Below are 26618 nucleotides of genomic sequence, written 5' to 3'. Positions count from 1 at the left end.
TGCTGTAATGTTCTATGTTCTAAATTAGTGAGACATGATTTCCCATGCGCAAAGCCATGTGATTATCCCTAATCAGTCCTCGCCTTTCCAAATACATACAAATCCTGTCCCTCAGGATTCCATCCAACAACTTCCCCAACACTGATGTCAGGCTCACCAGTCTATAGTTCCCTGAATTTTCCTTACCACCTTTCTGAAATACGGGCACTTTAGCCAACTTCAAGCATTCCAGCACCTCATTTGTGACTATCGATGATCTAAATGTCTCAGCAAGGAGTCCAGCAATCACTTCCCTAGTTTCCCACGGAGTTCTAGGGTGCACCTGATTAGGTTCTGGGGATTTATCAACCTTTATGCGTTTTAAGACATCCAGCACCTCCTCTGTAAGATGAACATTTTCAAGATGTCACCATCTATTTCCCCACATTCTGTCTCTTCCATTTCCTTCTCCACAGTAAACTGTGGGATACTTGCCTTTATTGGTTAAGGTGTAGAACATTTGAGCAAGGAGGTTATGTTGGAACTGTATAATGTGCAGGTTAAGCCACAACTGGAGAACTGCGTTCTATTCTGGTCACCACATTATAGAAAGGATCTGATTGCACTAGAGAGAGTACAGTGGAGATTCAGTAGGATCTTGTCTGAGCTATGAGGAAAGATTAGATAAGCAAGGGCTGTTTTCCTTGGAGCAACAAATGTTGAGAGTGGACATGATAGAGGTATTTAAGACTATGATATAGGTGGATAGGAAGGCCTTTTTTCCATTACTAAAGGGGTCATTGACCAGGGGCATAGACTTAAAATAGGAGGTAGAAGGCTAAGAGGAGAGTTGATTTTTTTTTCATTCTGAGAGTGACCTAATTCTGGAACTCTCTGCTTGAAACAGTGGTTGAATCAGAACTTCTTGTAACATTGAAGCAATATTTAGATAGTAACTGGAGTTATCAAAGATACAGGCCAACTTTGGAGACTGGGGGCTAGTGTATTCAGATCATTGCTGATCTGACACAAAGGGCCCAATGGCTTCTTTCCACACTGTAAATATCTATGAGTCTATAAATTGTGACAAAGTCTATGACTTTGATTGTTCTTTCCTTTAAATCCAGTGATGTGGAAACAGTGGTTGGAATGACAAGGGGCAAGGTAACACAAAAGAAAATTAGTACTCAGCAAATCCAGTCTCTTTACAATCTTAAGGAAAATGCAGAATATATAATTAACAGAAGAGTAGAAGACATCCATTAAAAATAAATTGTTCTTTCTGAAGAAAGAAGCCTTCCCTGTAAAATTTGGCTCTTGTGCTACTTCCTAGAAATGTATGAATCAGCGTAATTCCCTCCTTGTTGCCTTTATTCAGTGCCCAGTTTGGTTAAAGATAGCTGTGAGGATTGCTCGATGGCCTATATCATTCAGGGCATGCAAGCTATGTCGTTGATGTCGCACATAAACAGCTGATGCAGCATATGCCCAAGAGGGGAGCTGAAATATTCAGGGCCAGTGGCTGCTGCTGGTGGCAGAGCCAAGTTGGCAGGATTTCACACGTCAAGGTTTTTTCAGATTTTCCATTACTTTCCTTTTCAGGAGATGCAGTGTAGTTGCTATATTTATTGGTTTTGTGGCAGAGTTTTCCATTCCCTCAATGAAATGTGTTTACTGTACTGTATCATTTAGAGCAAGGTACAGAAAAATCTTTCAAGAAGGAGCAATCTCCCAACTCATTAAACAAAAACTGTACAGTACAGGCTTTTACATCTGTACTTTTTTATAGTAATCTTGATTGCCCTCTCACTGTAACCATGTTTTCCATGTCATAGATGTTTTGAAAATGTAACGGCATGAAGACCAGAAGCCTTGGATAACCTTATATTACCGCAGTTGAATTTTTCATGGACTGGTTCTCCATTGCTATGACAGTTGCTACAGGGGTATCTTCTAATGTAGAAAAGATGTATATCAGCTTAAGTCTGAGCATTGATGTTATCAGTATATTATTATGTTTCTTTCATGGTAGAAGGAAGCATTTTGATTTTGTAACGCTTAGTGTGAATGTGCAAAAGGCAAATACAAAGTTCTATCTCCAAACTTGTTCCATAAGAGTGAAGGCCTTTAGAAGCTGCTGCTGGAGCCTGCATTGTCAGGTGACTGCAAAAGCATTGCTGCTAGTGCAGGCAGACATGAATTCTGCCTTCCTGAGAGATGTTTAAGCAGTCTGGTGTCAATGTAGGCCAGAACAGCTAAGGGCAGAAGGTTTCCGTCCCTCAAGGACATTGGTGAACCAGATAGGTTTTTACAATTGATTAAAGTTTTCATGGTTCCTAGCACTGAAGATAGCTTTAAAGTGCAGATATTATTCATTAAGTTGAAACTGCCCAGCTGTTGTGGGATCTGAGCCCTTGGGGATTACCCTTAGCCCTTGGAATATTAGTCCAGTGATATTACTATGAAGACATCACCTGTTCTGAGTGGTGAAGGTATTTAGTAGGATACCAATCATGCGGGTTACCATCCAGGCAAGTGTAGAGTATTCTATTACACTCCTGACTTATGCCTTGAAGATGGTGGACAGGCTTCAGGTAGTCAGGAGATTTCGCACGGGCAGCACAGTGCCTCAGCGGTTAGCCTCACAGGGACCTGGGTTCAATTCCACTCTCAGGCGATTGTCTCTATGGAGTTTGCGCATTCTCCCAGTGTCTGTAAGGGTTTCTTCCAGGCGCTCTGGTTTCCTCCTACAGTCCAAAGATGTTCAGGTTAGGAGGATTGGCCACGCTAAATTGCCTATTGTATCCAGGGTGTGCAGATTAGGTGGATTAGCTATGGAATATGCACGGTTACAGGGATAGGTGGGTGTGAATGGAATGCTCGGAAATATTCCTCAAGTTGGCATCCTGTATCCCAGATGTAAAAGAGACCACATCGGGAGCAACGAACACAGTAGATGACGTGTGTGGAGGTGCAGGAAAATCTCTGCCAGATGTGGAAGGACCCCAAAGAACCCAAAAGAGATTTTCCTGCACCTCCACACATGTTACCTATTGTGTCCATTGCTCCTGATGTGGTCTCCCCTACACTGGGGAATTTAGAGACATTCAGCGAACATCTCTGGGACACATGCACTAAACAGCCCCACTGCCCTGTGGCTGAACACTTCAACTCCTCTTCCCACTCTGCCAAGGATATACAAGTACTGGGCCTCCTCCACCACCAGATTCTAGCCACCCAATGGCTGGAGGAAGAACACCTCATCTTCTGCTTTGGGACCCTCCAACCACATGGGATCAATGTTGATTTCACCAGTTTCCTCATCTCCTCTCCCTCCACCTTATCCTAGATCTAACCCTCCAACTTGGCACCGCCCTCTTGAACTGTCCTAGCAGTCCATCTTGTTTCCCACTATCTGCTCCACCCCCCATTCCGACCTATCACCATCAACCCCCACCTTCATCGCCCTATCGCATTCCCAGCCACTATCCCCCCAGCACCTTCCCACTCCCACTTATCTCTCAGCCCCTTTGGGCCTTATCCACATTACTGATGAAGAGCTTATGCTTGAAATGTCAACTTTCCTTCTCCTCAAATGCTGCTGCCTGGCTGTGCTTTTCCAGCACCACACTTTTTGAGTCTGATCCCCAGCATCCTCATTTTCTCCTTGTACGAGATGGTAATCAGCCATTCAATTAGCTCCTCAAGTATTTCCATTGAGACTGCTGGCAAACAAGTTATACAAAGGGGCCTTGTGGTGCAGTAGTAGTGTCTCTACCTCTGAGCCATGCGCCCTGGTTCAAGGCGAAAGTGAGGACTGCAGATGCTGAGATTAGAGCTGAGAATGTGGTACTGGAAAAGCACAGAAAGTCAAGCAGCATCTGAGGCGCAGGAAAATCAACATTTCGGGCAAATCCTTCCAGATGAAGGGCTTTTGCCAGAAACGTCGATTTTCCTGCTCCTCGGATGCTGCTTAACCTGCTGTGCTTTTCCAGCGCTACACTCATGGCCCCAGGTTCGGGTCCCACTTGCTACAGAGCTGTGTCATAATAGGTGGATCAGAAAATATCCAACAAGTTGTATAACAGTGTATTATACCTACCAATTAAGAGTGCTCAATTGCAGTGCTCAAATGAACTGGATCATTACAGCTACATGAAGTGCAGATGTTTACTTGAAATCTGGAAACAAATGACAAAGGAAAATGAATGTTATCCTAAGTCCATGTAGAACACAGTCAATGCTTTGCTCATTGTCTTTTTATCTTAGTGCCTACAATATTGCCTGCAAGGAATACGAGCCCAGTTTAATTTAAAACACACCATTTAACTGTGACTGATTTCCAAATTCTTCAATGAAAAAGAGAAAATGTTCCAAAATATGACAGTAATTCTAGCCTTGATATTCTAATTACATAGCAATGGATGGAATCCAAACTAGACATGTACTCTAACGTATTGTCCCAAGTCAAATTCTGCAATAGTTTAAAGTAATTAGACCAGTTTTAGCTATTGAATACTAAAGAATTTTGATCTTTTCAATGATGTGAACTTACTTTGTTGCATGAGACATTTTTTCACCAATTAGTTTGTGATAAATTATAAAAATTTTATAATTAATTTTAATATGCCTCCAGGAAAGCTAATAGTATAATTTTGATGAAAAGGTTCATTATCCTCACAGTTCCAACACAAACATCTGGTTGAACAGCTACCCTTGAGTCCTCTTGGCCTATTATTCAATCTGTTAATAATTTAAAATTAAACAAGTCCAAATTGAACATCGTAAGAGTTAGCGCACATCATTTCACCAACATTGCCAGGAGCATTGACAAAGCACACTGCACAGAGCATTTGATTTGAAGACTGCTAGAAATCATCGTTGGCATTAAGGAACGTGAGCATCCATCCTACATACAATATGTAATTTGTTGTGACACTGCTTAGGTCATGTTCTGAAGGTCGATTGTACAACAATTGGAGGTAAGCCACAACTATGACAGCCAATTTCAGCTTCATGGGCCTGAGAGGAAGCCTCGAGCCAAATCATGTCTCAGCCAGGTCCTCCCTAAGAAAAATTGCCAATGATCTTCAAAAAGATAAGACGTTAGATTTATACCCATTGTTTCCCAAAAAGGTTACAAAATATGCAAATATCCTCCTGAAACAGTGCACAATTCCTAATTCTACCCAAATATGTTGTACAATTCCACAAAATAGGGCAAGACTTTCTCTGTTCGTTCAAAGAATAGTATCAAGCTATATAAAACAACTTGCGATATTGTTTGGACAGAACCAAATGAAGTGGGTTGGGGGTAAATGTTAGCCCTGGACCACAAAGTACTAATAATCAAACTTTCAAAGAGTATATTCACCTGTCAAAGGTGATCTGTAATAATTGTTCATTCCTGTCAGGGGCAGAAATTAAACTGGTAAAAGTAAAACGCAGACATGGCCAAATCATGCTTTACAAAGCAAGTTCGAGATTGTAATGGATCCAAGGAAGAGGAATACAAATTGGCCTGAATAAAAAACAGACCTGAGGAGCTGGAGCAATTTAGAATTCAGCAAAGGAGAACAATGGGACTGATCAAGAAAAAGAAAATAGAGTACGACAGTAGGCTTCCATGGAACACATTAAATTGACTGTAAAGAACATTCCTTGGGTTCCTTCTAGTCAAAAACAGGGGAATTTATAATGGGTAACAAAGAAATGGCTGACCAATTAAATAAGTAACAAAGGAGTTTCTGCATTTACAAAGGAGGACACAAAGAGCATATCAGGAATATTGGGAACACAGTGAGAAGGAGGAGCTGAAGGAAATCAGTATTAGTAGGGAAATGATGTTGAGAAATTGATAGGATTGAAGGCAGGTAAGTCCCCAAAGCCTGATAATCTACATCCCAGAGTACTTAAGGAAGTGACCTTCAAGGTTGTGGATGCATTGGTGGTCATCTACTAAAACTCTATAGACTCTGCAATTGTTCCCACAGATTGGAGGGTAGCTAATGTAACCCCTTTATTTAAAAAGGGAGGCAGAGAGAAACCCAGGAATTATACACCACTCGGCCTGACACTCTTGGTAGGGAAAATGCTAAAGTCAATTATAAAAGATTTAATCATGAGCACTTTAAAAACAGTGGGAGGAGCAGACAGAGTCAGCAAGGATTTATGAAAGGGAAATCATCCTTGACAAATCTACTGTATGTAATTCATATAGTTGATAAGGGGAACCCAGTCAATGTGGACTCTCAGAAAGCTTTCGACAGAGTCACACATGAGAGATTAGCATTTAAAACTAAAGCACATGGGATTGGGGTAATGTATTGAAATGAGTAGAAACTGGTTGCAGACAGGAAATGAAAGGTAGGAATAAGTAGGTCTTTTTTCTAATAGCAGGCAGTGACTAGTGGGGCAATGCAGGGATCAGTGCTAGATGCTCAGCTTTGACAATATATGCTAATGATTTAGATGTGGGAACTACTTGTAATATTTCCAAATTTTCAGATGACACAAAACTGGTTGGGAGGGTGAGCTGTGAAGTGGATGCAGAGTTGCTACAGTGTGATTTGGACAAGCTTATTGAGTGGCAAAAGTATGACAGTTGCAGTATAAAGTAGATAAATGTGAAATTATTTGCTTTGCAACAAAAAGAGGAAGGCAGATTGTTTAATGAATAGCTTTAACTTGAGAAGGGAATGTAAAACAAGACCTGGGTATCATTGTACACCAGTCACTGAAGGTAAGCATGCAAGTGCAGCAGGTGGTAAAGAGGCCAAATGCTATGTTGGCCTTCATAACGAGAGGATTTGAGTGCAGGAGCAGGGATGTCTTGCTGCAGTTATATAAGGCCTTGGTCAGGCCTTGAATATTATATGCAGTTTTGGTCTCCTTATCTGAGGAAAGATGTCTTCTGAGGGAGTGCAGTGCAAGTTTGCCAGATTGATTCCTGGGTTGGCAAAACTGAAGTATGAGGTGAGGTTGAATCAATTGGGATTCTATTCTCTGGAGTTCAGAAGTATGAATAGAAACCTTTAAATTTCTACCAGGAGTAAACAAAGTAGATGCAGGAAGGATCTTTCCAATGACACAGTAATCTTGAACCGGGGTCACAATCTAAAGATGCATGATAAAGCATTTAGGGCTGAGATGAGGAGTTATTTCTTCACCCAGAAAGTGGTACGCCTGTGGAATTCTCTTCTACTGAAAGCCATCAAGGCCAATACATTGTATTATTTCGAGAGGTAGTTGTAGAGAGCATTTGGGGTTGACAGGATCAAAGGATATGGGGAAACACAGGAACATGCTATTGAAGTGGATGATGAGCCATGGTCATAATGAATGGTGGAGCAGGTTTGAAGGGGCGAATGGCCTACTCCTGCTCCACCTGATGAAGCAGCGGTGCTCCAAAAGCTTGTGATTTCAAATAAACGTGTTGACTATAACCGTAAGTCATGTGACTTCTGATTTTGTTCACCCCAGTCCAACACGAGCACCTCCAAATCATGACAGGATAATAGCAGAATGTGAATGGATATGTGTCCAATGAGAACTACTCATGGCCCCTTGTTCAACCTGTTTATGCTTTTACTCTTGCTGCTGAAAATGGGCAGGACCATTTTCCTCGCTGGAGTTCCCTCCCATCCAGGAGAGGATAACTTTAGGACCTGGAAATAGCAGAGTTGCTCCAAAGAAGTGGAAGCCCTGTAGTAACCTTGTCTCCTTCAGTTTAATTTCAAGCACTTAGCTGTTAAAATCTCTGATCTTCTTCAAAGTACTTAGTGAAGTATTGCATGTAATTTATGATGTGGTTCTGCCTCATTTGCACCTTTATAAACTCTTCTGGTGCAACCAAGTTCTCCCCTGTATCCTTCTCCTCGACCCCACCCGAGCAAAAACAGAGGATAGCTAGAGTTTGCTTCAATAGAACTTTCCACTGAAAGAAGTAGGTTGAGCTTGAGTTCCAAATTCCATCTAAACTTTTTGAAAAGCCTATTTTTTATCGTGGGGGTAAGGAGAAGAGATGACAAAGAACAATAATTTGTTTCCTGATTACTACTAACTTCAATTACTGTGAATATGCACGAATTCAGCCCAACTAATCAACACCAGTATTTCTGCTTCACTCGTGCTTCCTCTCTTCCTTCCTTATTTAACTCTGTCTATGTAACCCTTTATTCCTTTTGCCCTCATATATTTCGATGTATTGTATTCCCCTTCAGCAATTCACATCAGCCACTCCCTGTAGTAGCAAGTTCCAGAGTCTCACCATGTTCTGGATAAAGAAAAAAGATTCTTCTGAATTCCCCATTGGACGTATTAGTGACTATCTTATAGGTTTACCAGACATGTACATGGAATAATATATTTTCATCTGAAGAGTGATTGGACAAGCTAAGCTTTTACTCAGTGTAATCTAGAGAAGTAAAAGGCAACTTGATTGAAACATATGAGGGTCTTGACAGGGTGGAGATGGAAAGGATGTTTCCTCTTACGGGAGAATCAAGAATGAGTGGTCACTGTTTAAAAATTAGCACATTTGAAAGGGAGATGTAGTGATTTATTTTTCTCTCTGAGGCCCACAAATCTTTGGAATTCTCTTGCCCAAAAGGTGGTGTAGGCAGAGTCCTTAAATATTTAGACAGCAGATATGAAAAGATTTTTCATTAACAAGAGGTCAAAAGTTCTATTTTATGGATAGGCAAAAATGTGAGTTGGAGATTCCAATGAGATCAGCCCTGATCTTATTAAGTAGCAAAACAAGCTCAAGATCTTGAATAGCCTACCTCTGGCCCATATTTGTATGTATGTTATATTGGTGGCCTCAAATTGCCCTGTAGTAATTCATCGAGTAAAAGAAGTTAGAGCACAGGAAAAGGGCCATTTGGCCCATACGCACCTGTCAACAAATATCTGGTCACACTGGTCATATCTTCCTGTTTCTAGACCATTGTCCGATAGGCTATGGCAATGCAAATAGATATGGAAATACTGCTTCATTGTTTTAGAAGTTTTTGCAGGTACTCAACCACCTTTTCAGACAGTGACTTCCAGACTCCCACCACCTTCTGAGTGAAAAACATTCTCCTCAACTCTCCTGTTAGTCTTCTACCACCTACCTCAATTATACCCGGTTATTGACCCCTCTATTAATTGAAAAGAACACCTTCCTAACTCCCACTTCATAATTTTATACATGTCCAAAGCTCCTTTCTGGCTGTTCCAATTAAAACAACCTCAGGCAATCCAATCTTTCCTCATACTCAGACCCTATAGCCCTATGTAGCATCCTAGTAAATTTATTTTGCACCTTCTTGAGTGCAACATCCTTCCTATAATATAGTGGCCAGAACCAAGTGCAGTACTCCAGTTGTGGCTGAACAAACATCTTATACACTCCCAGCATGACCACCTTGCTCTTGTACTCTTTGCCTTGGCTAATAAAGACAAGAATCTGATATGTTGTCTTAGCCACCTTATCCGCCTGCCCTGTTGCCTTCAGGAGTCTGTGGCTATGCACATCCCCTCCCCTCTGGTCTTCAGCACATTCCAGAGGATCCTGCTATTCATCATGTAATCCCTTGGCTTGTGAGCCCTCTCCAAGTGCATTACCTCACACTCTTCTGGGTTAAATTCCATCTGCCACTTCTCTGCATGGCTGCTGTCCATTTATATCTTCCTGCAATTTATGACTATCCTCCTTATTATTTACCACCCTACCAATTTTCATGTCACCTACTTCTCTCTACATCTGCCTGGACATGCCTTTCGTAATCTTAAAGAGCTCTATTAGATTGAGAAAATAATCTGATCATCCTTGCTTGTATCACCTCAAATTGATTGAAATAGAAATTCGTTTGTGGATTGCGTGCTTATTCTGCACGTTTATTAGCTTCATCTTGTTATTTATTGTAACACTGCTGAATGTTGGCCATCCCTGTCAGGTTTGGTGGGTTGAATTTTCCAAACCACTATTTGATGTGCGCACTGGCCAATCAATTGGGAAAACTTAACAACATTAAGAAAATGAGATAGGCAGAGGTGGGTACTGCAGATGCTAGAGATTAGAGTCATGATTAGAGTGGTACTGGAAAAACACAGCAGGTCAGGCAGCATCTGAGGAGCAGGAAAATCAACGTTTCGGGCAAAAGCCCTTCGTCAGGAAACAGATTTCTGATGAAGGGCCTTTGCCCAAAACGTCGATTTTCCTGCTCCTCGGATGCTACCTGACCTGCTGTATTTTTCCAGCACCACTCTAATCGTGACTCTAAGAAAATGAGATGCTTGACATCGAGGAAAAAGGAGTCTGATTTTACCCAAGGTTGGAGCAGCAAGAAGAGAATTTCAGTAGTGAGCAGTTAGAGGCCTATTTGCATGCATTTACATCTCATCACCTATTATTGTTTTGTTCAGTGGTTTACAATGAATCATATTTGGTTGCTGGGACATAAAGGTCTTGGAGAGTGTCCTCTGCTGCTGAGGCAAGGATTCTTTCACATAAGGTATGAGTAAATGAATGTTGGACACCTGTGACCCATCATGGCTCTCTCCATCCTATTGAACTCTGTTTCCTGAGACAGTGGGAGAGATTGAGCGGCACTGTGTCTCTCAGTGACTGTGTATGGAGTTTGCATGTTCTCCCCGTGTACATGTGGGCTTCTTCCGAGTGCTTTGGTTTCCTCCCATGGTCCAGCAATATGCAGGTTGGATGGGTTCGCCATGGTAAACGTAGGGTTACAGGCTGCGTCTGGCTGGAATATTTTTCACAGGATTTGTGCAGATTAGATGGGCCAAAAGGCCTCTTTTTGCACTGTAGGGATTCTGTGATTCAGTGAGCTAGAAATGGTTGGCGTAGCTGTTAGCTGTAAGGTAGGGAGTGATGGAATTAGTGAGATGTTCCAAGGGAGTGAATTCGCAGTTCAGAGGTCATTCAGGGTTAGTCATCTGAGGAGTTGGGACGGCTGAGAGTGAGTGAGGGAAGATGCTACATACAGCAGTGAGATTGGTAGACCATGGACCTTGGGGAGAGGTAGTGTAATAGCACAGACAGAATGAGTGTGAGATAGCAAGAGTAAAGATGGTGGCTCCCTCATGAAGTGCACATGCTTCGCATTCTGCTGGGTGTTCCTCCTGACTGTGGATACTGTGCTGACTTGGTGGTAACCTCAGAACTGTTTGGCAGGGTCTGGTGTTGTGACTGTCCTTGATGATCATAAGGAAAGAGACCCGGCCTCCACTGCCATCACCCAGGATCTCAAGGGTTCCTGTCAGCAAATTGGAGTGCCAGCTTGTCTCTGCCAGCCATTTCTGGAGGCAATTCTTCTAACATTATGAACTATGTAAGGTTGTTCTGGATTTGTAGTGATTGACCTAGTGCACAGCTGGGGTTCAAATCTGGCACTTGTTGGCAGAAATCCCAGAAGGTTGCAGTGTCAGTGATACCTCTGCTGCAGGGAAGCACAAGATATCATGAGAGTGGCACCTGGAAGGTGAGGTGAGCAGCGTAAGATTGCATGACATAACTGTGATGAAATCAGAAGCTGACTGACTCTGGCTGAGATAACTTGTTCAAGCTCTCAGAGAAAAACCTTTCAAAAATCTCTAAAGAATTGACACAGCCAGATTTTCATAAAATTCAGTCTGGTGGCCCGCAAATTTGCAAATGTTGTATTTGATTCACATGTATAGATCGTGGATGTAAATTATGCATTGTAGTCATAGCATTGATTCTTGTAGGATTTCACTTTACCTTTACTTCTATTCTCTGCTTTCTGCCTTTCAGCCAGGCAGCTATACATTTATTCATTGACTGTTTGCGCTAACCTTCATTTATTAATCTATTATGTATTACCTTACTGGAGATCTTGTAGAAGTCTCGCTGCATTACATCTACTGCATTACCCCTCTCTGCTCTCTGTTTCCTCGTCCCAGCAAATAGGCAAAGCAAGACATTCCCTTTTAAAATCCGTGTTGATTATTTATTGGTATATTTTTTGATTTTTAAATGTTTTTCTCTTCATTAATATAGCTTTCATTAGTATTCCTGTTACTGATATGAATCTGACTGATGCTTGGTTCTCAGAGCACATTGTAGCTGCTTGCTTAAAATAGAAGTATGAAATTAGCTGTCCTCCAATTTTCTGGCACTGCACAGTTACCCAATAAATCCTTAAATATGTGGAACAGCGTCTCTGATATCTGTTCCTTAGATTCTTTCAGAACCCATGGGTATAGTCCACCCACACAAGAGATTTTACTCTCTCAGACTTTGATTAATTTCTTTAATATTGCTCCTCTTCTTTTTATTTTAAATGTGGTTATATCATTTCTCAGTGTACCTTATATTGTCACGTCCCCATGATCCATCTTCCTAGTAAACTCTAAGCTGAGTAATTACTTAATAATTCTGCTATTAAAATGTTCTGTCTGTGATCTTATCAGTCTCTGATTGCCTTATTCCCATTACAGCCTTCCCTTTTTTATTGCATTGCATTATTTGATATTACATTACTTCATAATTTATTTTAGTTATTCCTGTTTGCCTTCTTAACTTTTTTATTCCTTCTCCAATCTCTTCATCCTGTTCCCCTCTGCTGTCCTTGAATTTTGGGTACCCTCATTTTTACCCATTTCTTTAACTGATGTCCCATTAGTTTGATTTTGATTTGTTTTCCTGGGTTTTGTTGAGTACTAGTTTAAATGTTTCTTATTATTGTTCAACATTAATATTCTGTTTGTTTTCACAAAGTCTATCCTCAGCCTCTCAACGTTAGGTTTTATTTGCCTTGGCCTTTGACATGCTTATGTCCTAATACTGTATAGTGTATTACATCATTGTTACTAGTGCCTGGGTGGTCATATACTTTTAATTCTCCTATTTCCTCTGTCACATTCCCATAGCTGGTTTAATGATTTTTTTTTACTAACTAGTTTCCTCAGGCTTGCAGATCCCTTGTCCATCAGGAAGAGAGGTGGTCAGATTTTCCTTGAGGTCATGCAAATATAACAGTGTATCATCTCTGCCATTTTGTGCTCTCTGTCTGCCATACTTTCGTCAAACTCTTCTCCCTCACAACTATTTTAACAAGTTTCCATTTTGGCTCCAAAGGATGTTCACCTTACAACTGAAAGGAATTACCATTCTTTGAGGGATAAGGATCCTCAATTGACATCACTAGACTGAAAGACTCTGCACATTATTCTTATGGGCTATTGTTTGAGGACATCAATTTTCTTTCATTCATAATTGGTAAAGCTACAACTACAGTAAGACAATTTGTATGCCAAACAGTGGAAATAACAAACAGCAGACAGGGCTAATCTCTGAAGTCCTGCCACATTCAGTGATGACTGGTGGTGGATAATTAAATAAATAACAGGAAGTAGTTGTTCCACATGAATATGTTAGAGGAAGGGCAGGGTGAGAGTAGGGGGCAGGGGTTAGCCCATCAGTGCACATGACCAGGCTGAAGTATTTTAATCTACTTGTAGCCAGAAGTGCTGAGGGGATGATTCATCTCAGATTCCTCCTGAGGTCTTCAGCATTACAGATGTTTATTCTTCAACCAATTCAATTCACCCCATGTTCTATCAGAGAGTCATAGAGATGTAAAGCACGGACACAGACCCTTTGGTCCAACTCGTCCATGCCGACCAGATATCCTAAATTAATCTAGTCCCATTTGCCAGTACTTGGCCTGTTTCTTCTAAACCCTTCCTATTCATATACCCATCCAGATGCCTCTTAAATATTATAATTCACCAGCCTCTACCACTTCTTCTGGCATCTCATTCCATACACGTACCACCCTCATTCAAAGTTGCCCTTTAGGTTTCATTTAAATCGTTCCCCTCTCAGCTTAAACCTATGCCCTCTAGTTCTAGACTCCCCGTCCCAGGGAAAAGGCTTTGTCTATTTATCCTATCCTGCCTCTCATGATTGTATAAACCTCTATAAGGTCACCCCTCAACCTCCAACACTCCAGGGAAACAGCCCCAGCCTCTCCCTATAGCTCAAACCCTCCAATGCTGGCAACATCCTTTTAAATCTGTTCTGAACCATTTCAAGTTTCACAACATCTTCCCTATAGCAAGAAGTGGCTGCTGAAGGAATATGTACTGCAAAGACTATGGGCCCTGACAATATTACAGCTTTGGATGTACTCCAGAACCAGCTGCTTGCCTAGCCAGCTGTTCCAGTACAGTATGTCACTGGCATCTATCCGACAATGTGGAGAATTTCTCAGGTATGTCCTGTGCACAAAATGCAGGTCAAATCCAATCTGGCTAATTGCCTCTTTATTAGCCTTCTCTCAATCATCTGCAAGGTTTTGGAATGGATTACCAACACTACAATTAAGTGGCATTAGCAAAGGACTAACCTGCTCACTGACACACAGTTTGGATTCTGCTAGGGTCTCTCAGCTCCTGACCTCTTTATAGTCCTGGTCCAAACATGGCCTGAAGAGGTGTAGTGTGAGTGACTGCCATTGACATCAAGGTGGCATTTGATTGTGTATGGTATCAAGGAGCCGCAGCTAAACTGGAGTAATTGGGAATCAGGACAATTCTCTATTAGTTGGAGTCATGCCAAACACAAGTTTGTTAGAAGTCAATCATCTCACTCCTAGTACATTACTGCAGGAATTCCAACTTCAGCTGTTTCATCCATTACCTTCCATTCATCATACAATCAGGAGTGGGGATGTTCACTGATAATTGCACAATGTTCAGCACCATTTTCAGTGAGTCGGATACTGAAACAATTTGTGTTCATTGCGTCAAGATTTAGACAAGTTCCAGGCTTGCTCTGATAAAGGTGCCAGACAGTTTCTTGCACTTATGGCACGAATATGACCATAAGAAAATCTAACCATCACCCATTGCCTTCTGATATATCACCATCAATAACTTGCCCAATATCAACAACCTGGGGGTTACTATTGACCAGAAACTGAACTGGACCAGCTATATAAATGCAGTGGTCACAAGAGCAGGTCAGAGTTATGGAAACATAGAAGATGGGAGCAGGAATAGGTTTTTTGGCACCTCGAGTCTGCTCAACCATTCAAATGATAATGGCTGATCATTGAGCTCAATTCCTAATTCTGCCCTCCACCCCCTGTATCCCTGGATCTGTTTAATCACAAAAGCTTTCAGTACCTCTTCCTTGAAAAACACAAAATATTTTGCCCTTAACTAATTTCGGTAGTAGAGAATTCCACAGGCTGACCACTCTCTGAGTAAAGAAATTTCTCCTCATCTCAGACCTAAAAGATATACCCCTTATCCCTAAACTATGAACCCTGGTTCTGGACTCCCCCACCATCAGGAACATCCTTCCTCTATCTAGCCTGTCTCGTCCTTTTAGAATTTTATAGGTTTCTATGAGAATTGTCTTCCACATTCTTCTAAATTCCAGTGAATTCAATCCTAACTGATTCAGTCTCTCCGCTTTACTTAATCCTGCCATCCCCAGAATCAATTTAGTAAATCTTTGCTGCACTCCCTCTATAACAAGCAGATCCTTCCACAGATAAGGAGATCAAAACTACACACAATACTCCAGATGTGACCTCACCAATGCCCTGCATAACTGTGGTAAGACACCATTCTTCCTGTAATGAAATCCTCTCACTATGAAGGCCAACATACAGTCTGCCTTCTTTACTCCCTGCTGCACCTCTGTTTACTTTCAGTGACGAGTGCATGAGGTCAACCAAATCTTGTTGAATATTCCCCTCTCTCAATTAACAGCCATTTAAATAATAATCTGCCTTCCTATTTTTGTTACCAAACTGTATAACCTCACATTTATCCATGTTATATTGCATTTTCCCACTTACTCAGCCTGTCCAAAGCACACTGCAACCTCTCTGCACCCTCCTCACAGCTCACCCTTCCACCCAGCTTTATGTCATCTGCAAATTCTGAGATTGTGAATAGCTAGGTGCTGGTACTAAGCCCTGCAATACCTGACTAGTCAGTGCTTGCTGTTTAGAAAAAGACCCATTTATTCATACTCTTTGTTTCCTGTTTGCAAACCAACTTCCTTTCCATCTCATTACACAACAACCAATTGCATGTGCTTTAGTTTTACACATTAATCTCTTATTTGGGATTTTGTCAAAAATCTCGAGAAGTCCAAATAAACCACATCCACCAGCTACTCCTAATATTTATATTCTCAAAGAATTCTGGTAGATTTGTTGAGCGGGATTTCCCTTTTTGTAACTGCATGTTGTGTCTAATTCTACTACTGTTTTCGAAGTGCTCATTGCAGTGAATAACTCACCTCTTGTTTGTCCACTATCTGCAATACACAAGTCCCGAGCATGATGAAATACTCTCCACTTGCTTGGTGAGTGCAGCTCTGACAGCACTCAAGAAGCTTGACACCATTCAAGGTAAATCAACCGACTTGATTAGTGCACCATTTACCACTTACTTGAATTTGTATCACTGTTCCTTCATTGGGTCAAAATCCTAGAACACCCACCCCAACAACACTTTTGTTTTCCCTACAATCCAAGGATTGCAGTAGTTCAAGAAGGCAGCTCATCACCTTCTCCCTGGCAAATAGGTGTGTACAATAAATGCTGCTCTAACCCTTGATGTCCACATCCCATGAATGAATCTTTTAAAAGTTACAATTACTCTCCATGCAGCCTTTGCTTGTTTTGGAAGAATTGCAGCCTGTATTCCATTTCATCAGCTCTTTGTAGGCCAATAGAAGCTGTTCAATAAACTTATCAAAAATATTTCCAAGCTGTTGACTTTAGCTGCAAGATTGAAGTCATTGCCCAAGTTCCATCCCCTATCTACTGACTCCAACCCTCTCCCAGGCAGCACCTTAGAATAGGGTAAAAGGCTGGCACAGCAACGAGAGTCGTAGGGCCTGTACTGTGCTATACTGTTCTTTGGTTTAATATAATTTAGGTCACTCAGTCCACAAACTCAGTATCACATGTGATTCTGAAGTTAAGAAAATGAAAGGTGTTGTAACTCCAGAGGACCATAGGTTGCTTTCATTTGAAAGAGATGAGTGTTGGTGAGTTTAAGCTGAGTGTCATCATGCATTGGATGGGATAGAGAACATGGGGCTTTATGGTGATCTCAGACAGTATGGGAATTCAATCCATGGTGCTGGTGCCATTCAGCATTGCAAACTAGCCATCCAGCTAATGGATTAAACTGATCCCCATTGAGCTTTCAATTTCATACTTGTGCCATCACCAAGGCCATCTATTTGCACCTCAGTGACTTTACCTGACTGTACACTATCTCAGCTCAGTCTGCTGAGAACCATATTCAAGTCTTCATTTCCACAAAAATTGACTATCTTGATATAGTCCTTGCTGGTCTCCTACATTATACCCTCTGTACATTTGAGTTAATCAAAACTCTATGATCCATATATTTATTCGAATTAAGCTCTGATCATTAACTTCTTCTGAGGCAGTTGCTAAGAACCGAGAATGACTTGTTTCCTGCTGGATTGATGGGTTCTGAGATACCGACCAGTGTACTAATGCGCAGTCTGCCAATTCTGATATGTATGGAGCATATGTTGCCAAACAGTACGGAGATGGACATTTGTATACTCCCTCAATGGCTTGGATACACCTCTGCACCTTTCAAACTAAGTCTCTTGATGGGATAGGTGCCAACTTGAATGAGCTTTCATCATTTTATTCAGTCACAAATCAGGGTCTCCATAAGTTACCGATATATTTGACCTCTTCAGGGATGTTTTGAGGACATCTATCAGCTGTTGTCTTGGGATTTCTTTGCTTCTATTAAGTTCCAAGTAAAGCAATTGCTTCAGTCAGAGTATCAGACATGGGGGAACAAGATGTCCCACCCAAAGAATTACATTGCTTCTGGCCAAGTGATGATTTGATTTGGAATTTCTAATTTTGTAATGTCCCTCATACATTTCTTTGCCTGTCCACCTCACTTTCCTAGTTTTGGCACTTATTAAAACCTCTCTCTTTTGCCAAGCGTTTCATTTTCTGACCCTGTATCTCCTTGTCATACATTGTTTTGCAATGCTGTTGTGACATGCCTTGGAGGTTTCATATTGTTAAGCATACTACAGAAGTGTTGATAAAAACTGTAACAATAACTTGCATTCATGCAGCACCTTTCATATAATAAAATGCCCAATGCTGCTTCGCAGCTATGTGATCAAACCACGTTTCATCCTGAGCCACATGAAGTGATATTAGACAGTTGGAGGTTTGGTTTTAACCTGAAGTGGAAAACGTGAAGCAGAGAGAGATTCCAACATTTCAGACCAAAGCAGCTAAGCAGACAGCCACCAAGGTGGAGCAATGAATACTAGGGATCTCAAAAAGCCAGTTATAGAGCAGCATTGAGATCTCACAGGGTTCATTTGGAGCAAATTTAATTACAGCTGGCTTGTGTCTTTCTGATGTTAAATTTGATTTTTGTGTGCTGCTCAGTTAGATTGGCTGTACTGATAGATTACTTTAAACACAACGAAAATGAACTTTGGAGTTTGGAGAGACATTAGCTCACATGACCTCCACCTTTCAGTTCATGTCATGTCTTTTTCCTCCTCCCCTCACTCCCTATAATTCATTGAATCAATTCAACTTTTACCCTTTATGTGCTGGGTAATGGTTTTAAAGCTCAGTTACAGAAAGTATTTGCAAAGAGAAAGGAGAGCTAACTTAAAATAATATGTTGCCCAGCAGGCTTGTGAATCTTGTTTATGGCCTGCAACATGCTCTGTTGTTGCTTTTAATAATAATCTCTAGTTCCTGAGAGCATCTATTTGGGTTCCCAGAAGGGATCATAAATTTTGTTTGCTGTTTCCTTTTTTTATGCAGCCTCACAGGGTTCATAAATTGGCAGTACTGACTCATGTCGTACACTTTGACCCTTTGTTCAGTCTTTAATTCCCTGAGTGCGAGCCTGAAAATGGTTTGTTATGCATTTGGGTGCAATTATCCCTTGCTGCTCAGTTTGGGTTTCTCTACACAATTTTTGGATGTTTGTGAATTTATATACGATAGTATCCTTCACGAAGTGCTATTTCCTCTCTTAAAAAATGTCATTTGCTTCATATGAATTAAATCATTCAAACCTATCGTTAGCACTACACAATATGGATACCTTTTGTCCATAAACCATTAAAAACATGTTATTCATTGATGCAGAATGTACAACATTGCTCTGTTGTCTTTTCCGATATACAGAAAATTGGGAGAGCCGACAAGCATGAGAAAGTAAAATTATTACTTAGATAATGGCCTGTTTTCATCTCGATCATTGTAGAAAAAAGTCCTGTAGTGACAATAAACTCCTAAAGTTTTCATTAATGCGAATAGCAAATGGCACCAGCATATGACCAGAGGTATCATAGAACTATCAACATCTGATGGTTGGGGGAGTCAGTGGCATAGTGATGATGTCAGTGGGCTAGTAATCCAGAACACTAGCCATATTCTGGGGGCATGGTTTCAAATCCCACGAAATTTGAATTCAGTAAGATATCTGGAATGGTGATCAGGTAACCGTCATTGTTTATCCCTTACTGAAACAACTCCACACAGGCAGATATCTGTCACCAAGTCACCATTTATTTACACATGGAGAATCACACATTGATCCAGCTTCCACAGAGCCAGCTCTCAGAATGTTCAGAACCTTTGACTCTTGTTTATATTTGTAAGCCAGGGTTCCTTGATTGCACATGATTAACTGCCCCTATCAGGGAACTCATACTCTGAGATCCAACTGGCTGACCTTATTATTATTGCCACTTTCCTCACCCTCTGAATCCAAGAACATAGGCAAGTTCTGTTTTTATAACTACACCTGGCCCATTTTAGCACCAGATCAAGTCCCTCCAACTCTGCCTCTGATGTGAGCGGCGTATAATGTACAGTAGGTCACCTGTTGTGCCCAGAGCATCTCGGAAAAAAATCATTCTCCTCTTCAGGTAGTAAAGATGTCAAGGCAGTGATATCTGCTGTGTCCATCTCAGATTCAGAGATATCTTCAACTTTTGAGGGAGAGGGAGAAGCCACAGGTTGTGAAACACTTGGAACGGCAGTCAAAGAGCCTGGCATGTTTTGCTCCTGCACCATTTACAAGTTTTCTGAAAGACCAATTCTGTGATCACTGAAATGGCCATGCTGGTATCGACCTCCATTCAAACCAGGTGACCATTTAACCTGTTGTTTATTTTGATTTATTCTGATTGGACGTTGCTCGGCAATTTAATGGTTCCAAACGAGATGTAGGTTGATTTTCCAGGGTGTACACTCTCCTGGATACCGGCCTATGAGTTCTCTTACTCAATTCAGGCTTAGTGAGAATCTTTTGCAGTCTCGAGTCCACTTACCAGCAGCAACTACAATGGCTTGCCAGCCTGGATCCTGAAGAAAATGTTTGGCTGAGGCTTGCCTTTGTTTTGGGGTTTTTCTGTGGGCTGACCAAGAGTCCCTCTGTACAGGATATGTCCTGAGTGAAGCAATGCAATTGCCTTTACTCGGGTGGTATTCCCTAAGCTCAGTCTGACTGATGAGAATGTCCACTTCCATTGAAATGTCCTGCAGCTCATATGATCCACTTGCCACATTTTCTAATAGAAAACCAGTTGTAGTGTCTGTTTGATGTCCAGCTAGGCTTCAGCTAGAGGCACGTTTGCGTGGTCACATCATTAATCCCACATTCAAAATGGTCTCTCAGCATCTTATTAAGGGTTAAACAAAGTCACATGCCAGTCATCTTAGCCTAGTCAAAAATCCCAATACAGATTCCCGTTTCTCAAATTACCGAGTAAAACCGATAGTGTCGCAGAATTAGAGGAGGCTTGGGGTCATAATATTCTTTAACTAAATCCATCAACTCTTGAATGATTTTAATATCTGGTGTCTCAGGAAAATTAGGCTCCCAGTAACTGAAAAGGTAGCGGGTCTACAAGCTGTCAGGAGAATTGCTCATTGCTCTTCATCTGTCCCAATGTCATTTTCCCAAAAAAAAATGTTCTTTTCACACACTGGACCCAGTCTTCAATGGCAAGATCAAACGATCTAACTTCCCAAGTAACAGCATGATGCCACAAATGCTTATCCCCTACTCAAAGATGAATGTTGCGAGCAAGTTTCTTAAGGAACATGCGTTTCTCTCATTGCATCTGAAATAACTCCACAGAGGCAGATGTACCATCACCAAGTCATCTTTTATTTACAGAGAATGCTGCTCAATGATCCAGCTACTTCAGAGTCAGTTGCCAGAGTGAACACAACCTCTGACACTCCTGTTTATATCTGTCAGCCAGGGCTCCCTCATTTGATCGGATTAAGAGCCCCAATCAGAGAACTCATATTCTATCAGGTGCAATCACTACAATCACTACACCTTCCACTACTTTGAACATTTACTCACTCCATCACCAGTGGGCAACAGCATGTACAATCTCAAAGGTTAAAAGGTCTACTGGAATAACTGGCCAAACCTCTGTTGATGTTAACTTCAAACTTAATGAGATGTGCGGGTTCAACTTGCAAGTGCCAATGGTACGTAGAACATTGCTGTTGACCAGTGTCTGACTCTCAGTTTGAATGAATATGAAAGGCCAATACAATGGTTGCTCATCCCATATAGCTGCACTTTACAAATGGCTGCTTCATGTTTTTGTCAGTGCAATGTCGTGGTATACAGGAAACCTGGATCCTACACTTTCAGCCGTCAAACTGACAATTACTCTTGGGCACTGTTCTAGCCGACCTCTAGGAGCACTTTGGATTTGATTTAATCTGATTTGGTTTATTATTGTCACATGTACCTAGATACAGTGAAAAGTGTTATTTTACGTGCAGTACAGGCAGGTTGTACCAAAAAGAAATCTTCGAGGGGAAAGTGAGGACTGCAGATGCTGGAGATCAGAGCTGAAAATGTGTTGCTGGAAAAGCACAGCAGGTCAGGCAGCATCCAAGGAACAGGAGAATCGACGTTTCAGGCATAAGCCCTTCTTCAGGCTTATGCCCGAAACATCGATTCTCCTGTTCCTTGGATGCTGCCTGACCTGCTGCACTTTTCCAGCAACGCATTTTCAGCCCTTTACCAAAAAAAATGTCAGGATATCAGAACAGGGTGCAGAGAATAGTTTTATAGCCACAGAGAAGATGCAGAGAGAGGGATCAGTATTGACATTGAGAGGTCCGTTCCAAAGTCTGATAACAGCAGGGAAGAAGCTGTTCTTAAATCTGTTCGTATATATCTTTTATATCTCCTGCCTGATGAAAAAGGATGGAAGACATTGTAACTGGGGTGTATCTGCACTAAACAGCCATTAAAAGAACAGTAATGAAAGCTTTTAGCAGCAGCTGAAGCACAAACGTGCTAACAGACAAGGTTTCACATGGATAGTGCTAATGTGTTGATAGGCACAATATGAGCAAGTGCTAAGTGAGCAGGCCTGAGATGCAGCTTGGTCCAGTCCTTGAGCTGAATGTCTGTCCCTGCACAGTATCTTCCTGCTGCATCATTTCACTACTGATAGTCAGTGTACCTGCAAAATAGGACTGTGTCATGTAAGCAGACTGCCAGTGTATCAGAGAGGTACCACAATGGACCACTTGTGTTGGCAGATGCTGGTTGTCAATGTCCATAGATGAAGGGTGCATCTTGCCACCCGCCACTCCCATTGAGAATCTCACCACGCTGCTTGTGAAAAGTATAAAAGATAGCCTGAGGTTATTGTGACGTCGAGATGAGCCTCAATGCACTTGTCATCTTTTTCTGCCACACATTCTCCCAAGGCCCATGTCGTTCAATCCCCTACAAAGATTCTACCCATGAAAACACCATTACTTTCAAGCTTTCTCCATAAACCACCCTGACTGTTCATTCATTGTCATTCAATCAAAACTTTGAACTTCCCAAAGCACTTAATGATGTACCCACACTGCATGGTCTACTGCAGTTCAAGAAGGTTCCCACTTGTAGCATAATTAGGGGTGAACAATAAATGTTAATCTAACTAATTACACCCATAATCCAGGAACAAATAAGACATAAAATTGATCAATGAATGTTTTTACATTAATCTAAACTGTTTATAAGTTAAATCAATACAGTTGGGTCATACATATCAGGTATATCATGTTGGATATTCATACTGATTTTTATCATTTGAAATTTATTTACATTTTGGATATCTCTTAGTTATTAAGAACTTAAGGATAAAGTGATCTAATTTAATGGTGGAAAAGACTTGTTCTTATATTTCTGTGCCTGTTTATAATATTTGCAAAAATTCCATTTCAAATGGCAATCATAGATTAACCTTGACATCGCAATTAATTTTTTTATGCTGTCACTTCCAAAGAATATTTAAGCTCCTCAAAGGTAATATCTGAAAATATAGTATCTGCATTTAATTGTAAAATGAAACTGCAATGAACATTTAAATATTGGTTTAAGTATCATTTGTTACAATTTTCTTGTGGGGTTTGTATTTAAAAGATTTTTGTTGTGAAGATATTGACAAAAGGATCATGAGTAGGTTCTGATAATTCCGCTGTGACATACAGTACAGTAAAATAAATCCCATTATGAAAATTTCACTGCTCAGATTTGTAAGATGTTTTTCTTACAAGAAGCAGATGGTAAACTTCATTCTTCCAAGCATGTATTGTGTATGTTTTGTGATTTCTCAATATGTCTCCAGACTACTACCAAACTAAGCTAAAAGAGTCACAGATACGGTGAATTATTAAAAGAATATTTTATTTGTGGAAGAAGGGAAATAAACTGGCTTAGTTACGTTGCCCCACTGCATGTACACATCCTGTTAGACTGTCAAGAGAGTAGTAGGTCAGATCATTCCATTCTGTAAGCTGAAGGAAACGGAATGGTAACAAATAGCTCCCATAGGAAAATATAGGAAAGTGAAGGTAATTATGAAATAATATCAAATTAAGTTAGTTTAAGTTTTAGTAATTGAGTGTATTATACTTGGCTCCAAGTATTAATGAGCTAAAGTTCTATTTGAGATATATTTTTGGAATAATTACAGGTCCAATATGTTTTTTTGTTTGAAGTCCATCATGTTTGAAAATATTGTAAATAGTGCAGTCATTGTGACTTCATGTACATACCCTATGCCTGGAGAATTTTTCCCTGTCAGTATAATGAGAGTCTCAACAAATAACAGAAATGAAATAACAGGAAATAAGAATTGGAGGTAACATTCAGTTTTAGATGCCATGCCAGGAGACACATTTGACCAGACTGGTGACTTGTCTTCTGATACTTGCCTCAAGGAATGTAACTGCTTAATACAGGCATTCCATTATATTGGAATCCACAATGAAAGTTAGTTAGGATTTAAATATATTTTGCACAGCAACCATATTATATCATTGCAACTGGATAATATAGTCACAGATATGTTTAATTCATCTTTATGGCTATGATGAGTTTTGATCACAGGGGAAACACCTCAATGCAACAGAGTGTTCTTAGTAAGAGAGAAATAATAGAAAGAACTTCCTTCTTCTTGCATCTGGTTCAAAATTACCAGCACTTGGACAAAAAAATTGCATATATTTTAGAAATAGATTAGTGTTAGTGGGAGTGGGTTTTAAATATGAAGATTTATTCTTTAAGTAATATGAGAAAGCACAATTACTAACTTCCTCCTATGTTAGCGGGTCTTTATTGTTTTGCACTAACAATCTACATTTATATAGTGCCTTCAGCAAAGATAAATGATCTAGGATATTTCAAAAGAGAGTGTATTCAGACAAGAATTTATCTTAGAATCCCGACAGTATGGAAACAGGCCATTTGGCCCGAAAAGTCCACATGACACTCCGAAGAGTAACCCACCCAGACCCATTCCCTTACCCTATTACTCTTCATTTACCCCTGACTAATGCACCTAACCTACATATCCCTGAAAAGTATGGGCAGTTTAGCATGACCAATTTACCTAACCTGCAAATCTTTGGAATTTGGGCGGAAACTGGAGCACCCAGAGGAAGCCCATGCAGACATGGGGAGAATGTGCAAACTCCACACAGACAGTCGCTCAAGGTGGGAATCTAACCAGGGTCTCTGGCGCTGTGAGGCAGCAGTGCTAAACACTTGAGCCACTGTGCCATTGGAGATTTAAATTGGCATCAAATAGAACATCAAGTTTGCAATTTATCAGCATTAACTGGGCACATTTGTTAGGGAGTGGGCTGCAACTTGAGCCATAGAAATGGAGTGTGTGAATAGAGGGCGAAATAACATCTTTAGTTCCCACAAGATTTGCTTTGGAGGAAATTGCAACTCATTAAGGAATGCATGCTTAACAAGCTGACTGATGACACAAAGACAGTGGTGGATGAGGGAGGGAGAGGGCAAAAAGAAGCATACTGTATTTGTATCAATGTGCATGCACAGCCTTGAGATGATTTTGCCAAGGGCATTATATAGGTGAGGGCAGGACTTCAGGGGTAATAATGAAGAAGCAAGAAGAAATGTTTTGGCTCTTTTGGATGAGTAATATTAGCACCAAACAAAGCAATATGATAGAGTTGGGGCATTTGATTATAGGCTTTATAGGAGGCGGATACTGTTGACTATACCAATGACTGCAGATAAATCAAGAAAAAACAAAATGTGGTCATTCATTCACAATCCCCAGAAAATGTGGTTTGTGACTTTGATTATCAATATCTCAGTGCTGTGGCAGAGGTGCCCCATAGACACATCTGCTGGCATGAAACTCTGATAAAATATCTACAGAAAAAGGTTAAAAACGCCTATTATTGCAACATTTGACACTGACCTACATTATTCAGGAAGATACTCAAACACGATCACTATTTATTGAAAATGGTGAGTTAGTCTGAAATGATCTGCTTCTTTTTTAGACATGGAGATGAGTCAAGATCCACCTGAGCAGAACATCAAGATGAAAAGGAAGAAAGGAGATGAGCCTGTAGAGCACGTCACAGTAAAGAAAAGTAAAAAGGTGACAAAAGCTTGATACAAGGGTCTTGTGTGCGCTGCATTATATGATAGTGTTAAGTCATAGAGCTGTGCAGCATGGAAACAGACCCTTTGGTCCAACTTGTCCATGCCAACCAGATATCCTGAATTGTTCTAGCCCCATTTGCCAGCATTTGGCCCATATTCCTCTAAATCCTTCCTATTCATATACCCGTTCAAATGCCCTTTAAATGTTGTAATTTTTGTACCGGCCTCTACCACTTCCTCTGGCAACTCATGTCACCCTCTGCATGAAACATTTGCCCCTTAGTACCTTTTAAATCTTTCCTCTCTCACCGTAAACCCTCTAATTTTGGACTGTGCTACCCCAGGGAAAAAGACTTTGCCCGTCATGATTTTATAAACCTGTATAAGGTCCTCCCTCAGCCTCCGACACTGCAGCGAAAACAGCCCTAGTCTGTTCATCTTCTTCCTATAGCACAAACCCTCCAACCCTTCAGCATCCTTGTAAATCTTTTCTGAAATCCTTTCAAGTTTAACAACATCCTTCCTATAGCAGAGAGACCAAAATTGCATGCAGTATTCCAATAGTGGCCTAACCAATATCTTGCACAGCTGCAACATGACCTCCCAACTCCTATACTCAATGCACT

At 40.8% G+C, this 26618-nt stretch overlaps 1 protein-coding gene across 6 annotated transcripts in view; it reads left to right on the top strand.

Moving 5' to 3' along the window:
* cmss1 (cms1 ribosomal small subunit homolog) overlaps positions 1-26618 on the top strand; it is a 367856-nt gene that overhangs the window by 316776 nt on the left and 24462 nt on the right. For all 6 annotated transcript variants that reach the window (XM_072585432.1, XM_072585433.1, XM_072585434.1 and 3 more), the window contains one exon: positions 25887-25987. In XM_072585432.1, the coding sequence (XP_072441533.1) occupies positions 25887-25987 (101 nt within the window). The remainder of the gene's footprint in view (positions 1-25886; positions 25988-26618) is intronic.

This window comes from Chiloscyllium punctatum, chromosome 15, assembly GCF_047496795.1.
Source record: "Chiloscyllium punctatum isolate Juve2018m chromosome 15, sChiPun1.3, whole genome shotgun sequence".
In the NCBI taxonomy this organism is placed as follows: domain Eukaryota; kingdom Metazoa; phylum Chordata; class Chondrichthyes; order Orectolobiformes; family Hemiscylliidae; genus Chiloscyllium; species Chiloscyllium punctatum.
Note: the sequence above shows the minus strand (reverse complement) of the source record. Positions and strands in the feature narration are given on the sequence as shown.